The sequence below is a fragment of the Spea bombifrons genome, chromosome 11, assembly GCF_027358695.1.
Source record: "Spea bombifrons isolate aSpeBom1 chromosome 11, aSpeBom1.2.pri, whole genome shotgun sequence".
Taxonomy (NCBI): domain Eukaryota; kingdom Metazoa; phylum Chordata; class Amphibia; order Anura; family Pelobatidae; genus Spea; species Spea bombifrons.
Genome location: NC_071097.1, coordinates 13,203,768 through 13,215,139, shown reverse-complemented (window position 1 = coordinate 13,215,139; position 11,372 = coordinate 13,203,768). Strand labels below are relative to the sequence as shown.

Sequence of the window (11,372 nt, the reverse complement as noted above, 5' to 3'; positions counted from 1 at the left end):
TGTCATTTTGGAAATACAAAGGGACATGAGGCGTTAATGGGTCACAATAATGTTCATTTGACAGTTAAAAGACTCACCAAAGAAAATTCATATTTAAGCTCTTGGTTAGGCCTCACCCCTATAATTTTCACCAAGAAAGTTCTGGAGCTTACTGGCAGCAAGTGCCAGTGCCAGCAAGTGCAGGAGATGTGTTCAGCTGAGCAACTGAGCAGAGGGAGGTAGGGAAAGGAACAAATGCATAGGCAAATATTTGTCCAGGGACAGACTGACCCCTCGGGTATGGGCCAGCAATGCCCACCTGGTAAAGTCATTATTTTGGGGTGAGCCTGAGGGAGCAGCGTTTATCCAAGGGTAACAATGAAGAGCCAAGGGTCCAAGGATGTTGCGTTCCAAAAAGCAACTTGGTCTGTCGTCGGGACCCTGAGTGACAGCGCTTGGAATGTCCCCGGGAATAGTCCATAAAGTAGCCTCTGCTGGGTAAACCCCAGTTCTAAATATAGGTTGTAAAACCAGGTTTCCAAAATAGGCTCCCTCTCGGTAACCACATCCAATTGTGACCCACCATAATCCCAAAAGATCGACATGGTAGGGTAACGGATGTCTGTAGTGACTTAGTTCCAAAGTTTGGAAGGCATCGCCTCGGTTCCTAGCTGCCGCACAGTTCCATGGATTTGTGGCGAATTCTCAGTCGCATTTCTGGCCATGTAGAACCCCCATAGCCGGCTAGTACATGGAAGTCTGGGTCTTACGGTCACCCTGTGCCCCCAATGAGCACAGGGTGACTTAGACAAAAGAGGGGACTGGGGAGCCTATCCATGAATCCGTCATGGCCCCCCTCCCAAACTCAAACCTACACAATGTGTCCTCAGACTCAGGGGGTTACTGTGACACAACTCATCAGGGGGGAGCCAACCCAGAAACCCCCCTTAAGGGCCCATAACTCAGCTGAGCTTCCATCACTCCCTTGGGGACCCATACCTTCTTTCTAGACTGCCTGGAACTCATATGAGTGCCAGCCCAGATACCTTTTTGGAGGACCCTTACTCCCCTGAGCAGGGCCGGCCCAAGACTTAATGCCGCCTGGGGCGAAGTTTAAAATGCTGCCCCCCCCGCCGACGCCGGGGGGGCGGCATTTTAAACTTCGCCGACGCCATTATCTACCCTAACCCCTCCCCCCGGGGACTTACCTTTAAACAGTCCTGCGGCGAGTCTCCCTGCTCTGCCACGGTGCCGGCTTGTAATGCTGAGCGCCATAAATTGACGTCACTTCCGGCGCTCAGCATTACAAGCCGGCACCGTGGCAGAGCACGGAGACTCGCCGCAGAGGAGAGAGAGAGGGGCGCCGAGCGGGTAAGCGAAAACCACTCGGCGCCCCTCTCTCTCCTCCGCTTAAAAAAAAAAAGCGATTGGGGAGGCAAAGTGCCGCCCCTTCAAAAGTGCCGCCTGGGGCAATTGCCCCAGTCGGCTCCATTGTATGGCCGGCCCTGCCCCTGAGATACCATCACCTCCCAAGCTGCCTGGAGTGAAGGAATGGGTTCCCATGGGTGTGATGGCAGCTGAGAAGAGTGAGAAACCTTAGAGGAGTTGTATTTGAGGACTTATCAACCTCCTGAAGCTGCTGTCATCACCCTGAAGACTCACCCCTTCACCCCAGACTGTCCGGGGTAAAGGAATAGTTTTCCACAGGGATGATGTCAGCTCAGAGGAGTGATAAGCCCCTAATTGGGGTCTGGGATGAAGTTCAGGAAGTGATTGGCTTTTAAGTGGGTGTCTAGAATGAGATCCCAGTGAGGGCCTATCACATCAGAGATCCTCCGGGTCAAGACCCGAATCCTCCGGGTCAAGACCCGAATCCTCCGGGTCGCAGGGTCTTGACATGCCCCGCTCCTCGCCCATTTTTTCTTTAAATGGGGTGGTGCCCGCTGCCGTCAGCGGAAACGCCCCTGATGTCAGTGGGTACTCTTCAGGCGTCAGTGGGAATTCCCCCGACGTCGGCTCGACCTCCCACCAACTAATTAGTTAGAAAGTGGAGGCTAGATTAGAAATGTGTGATGGAACTGTGAGTATCGGTGCCCAGATAAGGGATTAGAGGTCCCCAGGATCATCATCAGGAGGGCCTATACATTAAAGGTTAAGCTGGACTGCTTGTGTTGATCCCCATAGAACAACACAAAGGAGGTAGGCCACTCTGGGGAAGGTGTTTGTCTTTTGAAATGTGTGGTTTAGAAAAGCTGTGTACTTTGTGCTACATACACATAAAAAGGCAAAATTAACTGAAAACAAATACAAAAAGTAGTTAAAAGTAAATGTTTAACTATGACAAAAAACGCTGGCACAATACATTTTGATCACTATTGCACAATCAGGCTTATGCTTTATAAATACAAATGCTACTTTAATTACTAGATTATATATGTGTAATTTAATATGTACTTGTTCACTGATGTTGACAAGTATCTCTAATCATAATTCTTTTAATTAAGTCACCAGAACCAAAACAAGTATTTCAGTTGGCATATATCAGTGAATATCAGTGAGAGTGGAGAGAATCATACCACAAGCTACCTTATCAAAATGACATCAACATGATCCTGTTGAGAGCCCTGGTTCCTGTGACAAGCACCAACTGAAATCATGAGACATCAGTAAATTCGAGTGGAATGTTAAAAAGTTAGCTGCAGATGAAGGTTAAAGATTTTTAGGGTTCAAAAATATTTTTTTCTTCCTAATTCTGGTGCACATCTCTGCTGGCACAAGAGAAAACGTGTGACACATTGTAAAATCTTCGGTTAAAAACATAGACATGAAGAGTAGTCTATCTGAGAATTAAATTTTTTAAGCCAGTCAATAAAGAAAGACTGTTGCTCAACTCCTCATTTTAAGGAAGCTTAGAGTAAAACTGCATCAGAGTGGGAGGTCACACTCATTATAGATTTTACAGTCAATATAAAAAGTCTACACACCCCTGTTAAAATCCCAGGTTCTTGTAATGTTAAAGAATGAGACAAAGATAAATCATGCCAAAACATTTTCCACCTTTAATGTGACCTATAACGTGAACAATTCAATAGCAAAACTAAAATCTTTGAGGGGGTGAAAAAAAACTGACAATAACCTGGTTGCATAAGTGTGCAAACTCACTTATAACTGGAGCTGTATTCAGTATTAACCAATCACATTCAAACTCATGTTAAATAGAAGTCATTACACACCGGCCATCATTTAACCCCTTCACTGTGGCAGAGCCTGTCCTGGTGTGTGTCTGGTGGGGAGTTTTTGGGGTTTGCCTAAGGTCACTCTTCGCCAGGTGTAGTCTTTGTTGGGCAAGCTCAGTTTTACCTGTAGGGTCCTTCCTATGGGCAGGGTTTTTCCATTAACCCTGTTGTTTGCAGCTTAACATGTGTTTTCAAGCTATTCATGTTCCTACAAAATATTTTGTTCCTTTCTCTTCAATTGTAATTGAATTTCTAAGTCTTCCGTCCATTACAGATGCAAAATTGATGGTTGCAGACATTTTCCTTTTCATCAGAGCAACAAAAATTACTCAGGCTTAAGGTAAGCAACCTGCTGCCTTAAATGACACAACTTAAACACAACAGTAATCAGGGCCCAAGCACACTGTTACATCAATATGCAGATAAACTGCAATGCAAAGGCCTGGAATGGGGGAATCAGCAGGTATTGAAGAAGGAGGGCTGCACCTATGTAAGCAGATGCAGCTGGTCAGGTCATTAGCATATACTGTAGGTTAATGATTGTTCTGACAGGGGATCTCTAGAGGCTGCAACAGACATGACAGTGAACAAATGCAGCGCCCGGGCTAATGTTATGTTTTACCTCCTTAGTCAAAGGAGTATATTCACTGACTTTCCTAAGGGTTATGAGTTGAGTTTCTAGACCCTGTGTTCCAATTGCGCTCGTTGGAATCCCTTTCCTCCCTGCCTGGTATCTGACCGGGACCTAGCCGCAAATCCATGGAACTGTGGTGATGCCTACAGAACTTTGGAACTGAGTAGCTACTGACGTCCATTACTCTACCATGCTCTTTTGGGGTTATGCTGTGCTCGTGGTGGGTCACAATCAGAGGTGGTTATTGAGAGGGAGCTCATTTACGAAACCTGGTTTTATAACCCATCCTTGGAACTCGCGGCTCACTCAGGATCATCCGAAATAGTGACTCTTTACCAGGTGGGTATTGCTGGCTATGGAACTGTATGGAGGCGTCAGGCTGTCTTGTAGTTGGTGGGATTATACTCCTTATCTGACTATGTTTGTGTATAAATATCTGTGCTGTTCTGAATACACCTAGTTTTGTTTGTACCCTACAAAAAGTCTTGACTAGCACTTGGGTGATTACAAAGGGTTTATCCCTGTAATTGGGCTTTTAGCGGCAAGGGAGATCTTTATGGGGGAGCTAGTCAGTCGAAGTATGAGCCTCCATCACAGCATGTGTAAACGAGTCTGCCAGTGTGTATGTTAGTTACCTGAAGGCAAGCGGCTGATGGGGCCACTTTACCTGCAACTCGTGCCAGAAGATGCAAGCACTCCCCTTCTTCCATCACAGTTGTTTAAAAGCCATAAACATCACAAACAAGGAAGACCTACTGCCACAGGACACACATATGTTCTGTTGAATACAAACTTGTCATACTTTCCTGTCATATTTACTCCCGGAAAACATCCAATTTTTTTATTTAATATTCATGCACATAACAAAACATTTAAAGCCCAATGACTCAGCTTTATTGTAGTGATTACAAGACAAATATTGAATCTAATGTAATAGTTTTGATAATGTATCGCCCAAAAGAAAAATTTGCACAACTTAGTATAATGTAGACAACCACAATGCGTTCAAAGGTCATTCTACCTCATTACAGTTTCTCTAGTTTACATTTTTAAGGAACATTGCTTCATGGCATAAAATGGAATGCCACCATGGTAATTACTTGCAGAATATACCATTCAAAAGTTTAGGTATCTTGCATTTGAATAGTTTCTTTAAAAAATAAAATATGTGCATATGAAGAGGTGTTTTCCTGAAGGGCTAGTTTACATCTGTATACCCTAAAACCTCATAGATAAACTTGTTTTTCTTGTGGCATCAATACACAATTTTAATCACATTGAATATCAATGATGTTATATCTTAGGGGTGAACACTATAAAACGCCATTGCAAAGCTATTGACTATAGTATTTACCTTTTATGGTATTTCAAAGAAAAAAAGTTTTTAAAATAGAAGTAAGAGGTATTTAAGGTAGTTGATATTTTTGTTTCATGACTTGGTGAGCCAACATAGTCATAGAATGAGCATATAACCTTTGATGACCTATTCCTTATACAGTTGAATACAACACATATTAGATCTGAAGGAACATCTGAAGTCCTGGAATATTTTGTGATGCCATAACTTAATCAATAAATATAATGACCAATAAATAACACACTTTTAAACACTGAAGAAAAGGATTTTTTCTTGTGCATGATAGTTAGCTGGTCTACCCACTTTTATTATCTTATATACTTATATATACTTATATAACTTGTAAGTTATACAAATTTATATAAAATTTGCACAGTTACTAGAAATGTGCAAACGGGCCAAAAACTACCTGGGTTTTTGGGTTTGTGTTCGGCCCACGCTTTCTAAATGTTTCACTAACTTCTCTGCCGACCACTTCAGCTTATGCATCTTTCTTCGCCTGCATCTCCGTGGACATAACGCAGCAACTTCCACCAAATTGATGGCTCTGCACTGACGTCCTTCCCAATTTTCCAATTGGAGGAGAGGACGTCACTGCAAGCGGCGTCATATTGCCCTAATGTGATTCATCAGACCAGGCCACCTTCTTCCATTGCTATGTGGTCCAGTTCTTAAGATCATTTGCCCATTGCAGGCACTTTGGTTGGTGGACAGTGGTCAGCATTGGCGCCCTGACTGGTCTGTAGCTACGCAACAAACTGCAATGCACTGTGTGTTCTGACAGCCTTCTATCACAATCAGCATTAACTTTTTCAGCTATTTGAGCTACAGTAGCTCCTCTGTTAGATTTGGCCACACTGGCCAGCCTTCGCCCCCACTTGCATCAATGAGCCTTGGCTGCCCATGACCCTGTTGCCAATTCATTGCTTTTCCTTCCTTGGACCACTTTTGATAGGTACTGATCATTGTAGGAATACCCCAAAAGATCTGTAGTCCTGGTGATGCTCTGACCCAGTCGTCTAGCCATCACAATTTTGAGGATGACATGTTCACTTGCTGCCCAATATATCCCACCCACTGAGTGTTATGGCTGATTTACCGGTGTATTTGCTGGTAACAAAATAATAAAAATATATATATATATAATTAAAAGGTCCCTTATTATTATTCAGCAATGAATTGAAGATAATAAAAAAATATTTTGTGTTGTCCACAAATTAGAGGTTTGGCTGGTAGCGTAAATGGGCAACTGTCTCAAATTTTAAACAACTAAAAGTCAGTTACGCTATGTGCATGTTACCAATATTTTTATCAACGAAGAGTAATAGATGATATGATAGGAAAATAATTTTAAAAAATGAACTTGTCCATAAATTATAGGTTTGGCTGCTGCTAGTGTAAATGGACAACTCATGAGGAATTTTTGTCACTTTTTCTGTTCGTTCACATCAGTTTTCTTGGAGATAGCTCTCGTTATTGTTGATTTGTATGAACACACTTTATTTTTGGTTAAAAATAAAGTTTGTAAGAAAACTAATGCAAAAGTCAAGTTCTTATTATTTCTTGATATTTCCCAGTACACAAAAGACACCAAAGTTGTTTGCAAGGGATCTTTACATTTCGGTAAAAAAATATATAATGTTGTTCTCATGGGTTTGTTGTGTGCTGCACGAACAGTATGTTTGCTGCTCACATTCCTCCTACTTACATTCAGTCAGGTTTTTCATAATATATTAAACCTACATTTAAATCTGAGGTCCCAGCACATTAGCAAACAGTGTCCCTGGGAGTAACCGTCAAATCTGTCATTGGGGATTTTAAAACATTTCATATTCACCACCTTTAATTCATTAATTTAATTTCATTATAAACCACATTTAAAGGTAATCCAACATGGATTATTTTGTCACCTTAAAGTAAACAGCCACTTTTACATATTTGTTTCCTCCCTTTCTAAACGTTTGTTTTTCTGTGTCATAAATCACCGAATTTGCACTGTATAAAAGCAACAGAACACACATTTAAGATTTATATTTTCAGGAACTCTTCTGCGAAAATGGTAAGTTCCATACCCAATTCAACAGTGGTATTCCACCTTCAGGAGCTCATCAGACCTAATGGCCATATTCTTAGTAGAATTGTTGAAATTACAGGAATTATATTAGGGTATTTTTGTTAAAAGAGATCTGCATTAAAATACCCTAAATGTCAGCAGTGATAGTGATGTCTAAGAACTACTCTGTTGGATTTATAGAAGGAGACAATTTACCATGTTATGTTATTTGTTTTGAGACCAAGTAGGACTTTATTATCAAACTCTACTCATTTATTTAAAGTTGTGTGTGAGGACTCCAGTTGTCTTTGGGGTTTATTCACTAAAGGGAGAGTTAACAGGAGAATTTGCAAGACGTGTATTTTAACTTCCTCACTTCATTTTTCATTTTTTTACACTTGTTTAAACATTATGTTTGGGGACACAAGTGGTGAAGCTTGAGTCTTGTGGTTTTAACTCCCTCACTTCACTATTCATTGTGAAGGGCCAAGAGTAAGATTGGCTGAATTTTGAACTTGACAATTGGAATGTAACCACTCAAAGCTGTAAAATCGCATGGCGCACGTTTCTTTCTTTCACTCTTCATAGTATGACAGATAAGTCGTTTTCTAGGTAAACAAAGATCTTCTTTCATTTACTCCATATCCAGCTGTCTATAAATATCCCTATCCATAGTAATAACATTGATCGCTAAAAATTATGGTGGCATAAGCAAATATGGTTTAGACTGGGTCCATTGATTTATCACTGCTTTAATCTCTTCTTAACACACAAATGGATATACACTAATTGGATACCTTGAGGGTTCACCTTCTAAGTTTCCTCCCGAGGTGAAAAACTCTCCGGGTTTTTGAAATTCATCTGGTATTGATTATCAAACAACTGCATTTCTGCACATTATCATACCTACCATGTTTTATGTTTTCTTTGCAGAAGATATTTCTGACGTTTGCCCTTGTGCTTTCTGCCTTGGTGGTGCTGTCAAGTGCAGCCTGTTATTCTGACAATTTAACACTTAATCCTAAAACAAGAACTAAAGGTGAGTGACAAATCAGTCAGAGGACAAAACTGAGATTCTTATCAAGGGCCTCAAATGCGTGCATTTCCAAACCTAATAATTAGTCTATTTAACAAATACATACGCTATTCATACTTGCACATAACATGATTGTTGCAAATCATTTATGCAAGTGTCTAATTCAAGGGTCTTCAACAGGTAGTGTGCAAGCTATTTGTGGGTTCTTTGGCTACCTGAGTAGCTCTCAACCAGCTAGCACATTTTATGTCAGGAAGAGGTGGGGACTGTACAGATTATGAAACGCAATAGTATAAAAAACTAAAACTCAAAACATTAAACAAGAAACTAAGGCAATGTTTAAAATGTACCCTTAAATAACCTTAAATACCATTAAATACAAATATGAAACTCTCAATATACAAATCATACTTGGCTCTCATATAATGCCGGTAGCCTGGTTGTGTACATTATGATAAATTAAGTATGGAGCAGTTTCTAGCACCGTAGGTGACTTACAATTCTTGTCACTGGTTCTTGCATGCACTTGCTTTGTAACAAAGTCACGTCATGCACGAGCGCTCCCCTTTCTAGTTTGCCTCCCTCAGCATTCACTTATTGTGTATGTGGTAGAGAACACCTAGACATGCTGTTTGTGTATGACCCCTTGCATTGTAGAAAAAATATTAGATTAGTGTCTTCAACTTTTTGGGAAATCTGTGTTAATTGGATATATTTATTATTCTAGTCTGTATTATGGATGGAAAGATACATTCCATAGGAACAAAATGGAAGACTCCACAATGTGAACGGTGCACCTGTGGACCAAGTGGAATGCATTGCTGTACTGAGTAAGTTAAAAACATCCATTTATTTTCACTTTGATTTTGTAAGCAGAACTTACCGTTTGTCAAATTTAGCAATTATGTGCTGCAGATCATTTAGTATATTTTAGAAGCCTTAAATCTATAGAAAATGATTGAACATGCTTTTAACCTTTAACACTGTTGAAAGTAAACTTTTCCATTTACACATTCTACTATATGTCATTAATTGATTTAGCAAAAATGGGTTAAAAGATATGATTAAGAACAATATTGAAAATCTTCACCAACTGTTTTGAGTCAACATAGGCTGATCAGTAGAGGAAGTGGGAAGAGGGACACAGTACTGGGGGCCTGGTTGTAGATACACCTCATATCTGATAATTAAACAGACTGACCACCACAGTGAATACCAAAGGAATATGTGCATACCCAGGTACCATCCTGGTCATCCTCATGGGCTTTGTTTATTGCAGCTGATTTTAGAGGTAAAAATACCAGTTTAGCTATGGTAGGTTTATGTGTGGGTTTTTTACACCAGTTCATGCAAGAATTCAGAAAGTAATCATGTAAAGATAGATAAAGATAGAATTTCCATGAAATAAGAAAAGTTTTTTCAGGTTTTAACACTATATTACATGGTGCCATTATAGTTAGATGGAGGAAGTTTACTAAACCTTAAGTTACTTTTCAAAAGTTTTATTGCTCCATAAAGATCATAGTAATGAGTCTTTTAGACTGTTCCAACTGCAATTCATGCATTCTATATTTGAGATTCCAGTCTAGTAGGTTAGCAAGTACTGAGGGAAAGTAACAAATTAAACTGGTTAGTTGTGTTGATAGATATTTCTTAATCCAGAAATTATCCTGCTGCCAGTTTATGCCAAAGGAAATAAACCTCTTAATCAAATCCCCATCAAAGAGTATGTAATAAAATTTTGATATATTTTTTTCTTGTAACAGTTATATGAAACCTGCTGGCTATGATAAGGCGAAATGTGAAGCTATTTTTGATCAGGAAAAATGTACTTACAATTTGGTGAGGAAAGATGACCCTTCAAAAAAATGCAATGAGGCCGCAATATACATTGGTTAATACACCACATCCAAACAGGTTCATGAAAAAAAATCAGATCTTCATCTTCAAAATCATGGTTTACGTCAACGGCCTGAAGCAGTCCTATGCAGAAACAAATTGTTGTTACCTGTACACATCAATCATCACACAGTACACATGTACAAAATAAAAATGAAATTATTAAGTAATGGTCTTCTCTTGCTGTTGTCTCAAAACGCACACAACCAGCTATTGGGTAGCAGTTTATGATGGCTATGAAATCCCATGTTTAAAACACTTGCTCCTCATTCATCCTGGTTCCTATTGCCTGATGTTAGATCCAGTTGGGAACATAACTAAGTTAGCAATAACTACTGACACAGAACTAACTTATGAGTTTAAAAAGGCTGTGTAAGAATATAGCAGTAAAATAAATGCAATGCTGTTGAATGGTTCATAATGCAATAATCAGCATATAACTCATAACTTCACCCGCCCCCACTAACAAATGCTGCAACAAACCCTAGGCTTCACCCTAAGGGCAATCTGGTACCATTAGTTGGTGCACATAATTGGGGCCCATAAAAGATGGTAATCCACTTGGGTTATGATGGGTTTAGCCAACATTAATGTATATCAGGTCTCCTAATCGTGGAACAATGTTCAAGGTACCCTGTTGTGTGACAGATTGCAAGTTTAGCACTCCAGTCTGCAACCAAATCAGTTTAGTCAGGAAGGTGCACCTTCAACTACTTCTGGGCCTTATTCACTGCTCACAGCATTCTCTGTTTATTGCTCTTGTTACAACTGTCTGCTGAGATGCTTCTTCCAGATCTTCCAGCACATGACTGCACATTTGATGAAAAGGCCTCAATCCCAGGCCTCAAACACTATTTAGCAAGGGTCCTTCATCTTTCACATCCAACACAACTCCTCCCCCACTAGGGTGACCACATGTCCCGGAGCGGTGGGAGTGATTGCATGCTAGGGAGCATAGAGCGGGGCCCAAGGAAATACTTGCGTAGGGTCCAATTTATTCAATGTATTGGCAGCAGGGTCTAATTTATATATATATATATATATATATATATATATATATATTGGCAGCAGGGGCTAATATTTATATATATAGACAGCAGAGTCTAATATTAATAAATATTGGCAGCATGGGGTAATAATAAAGATCATATTTCAATCAAGTCTTTACATGAAATAAG

General features: G+C 40.1%; 1 protein-coding gene across 1 annotated transcript; it reads left to right on the top strand.

Moving 5' to 3' along the window:
* Positions 1–8,162: 8,162 nt before the first annotated feature.
* LOC128469488 (beta-microseminoprotein-like) lies at positions 8,163–10,360 on the top strand. Its single transcript, XM_053451328.1, has 3 exons — positions 8,163–8,298; positions 9,023–9,125; positions 10,062–10,360. Exons 1-3 carry the CDS (start codon positions 8,178–8,180, stop codon positions 10,192–10,194), a joined length of 357 nt encoding a protein of 118 aa, XP_053307303.1. The 5' UTR covers positions 8,163–8,177; the 3' UTR covers positions 10,195–10,360.
* The last annotated feature ends 1,012 nt before the right edge of the window (positions 10,361–11,372 follow it).

Bases quoted from the DNA above. Each gene is read 5' to 3' on its own strand.
- LOC128469488 (XM_053451328.1), top strand. From the start codon at position 8,178: ATGTTTTCTTTGCAGAAGATATTTCTGACGTTTGCCCTTGTGCTTTCT. The intron at 8,299-9,022 runs GTGAGTGACAAA...TTATTATTCTAG, and splicing joins TCCTAAAACAAGAACTAAAG to TCTGTATTATGGATGGAAAG. The intron at 9,126-10,061 runs GTAAGTTAAAAA...TTCTTGTAACAG, and splicing joins GGAATGCATTGCTGTACTGA to TTATATGAAACCTGCTGGCT.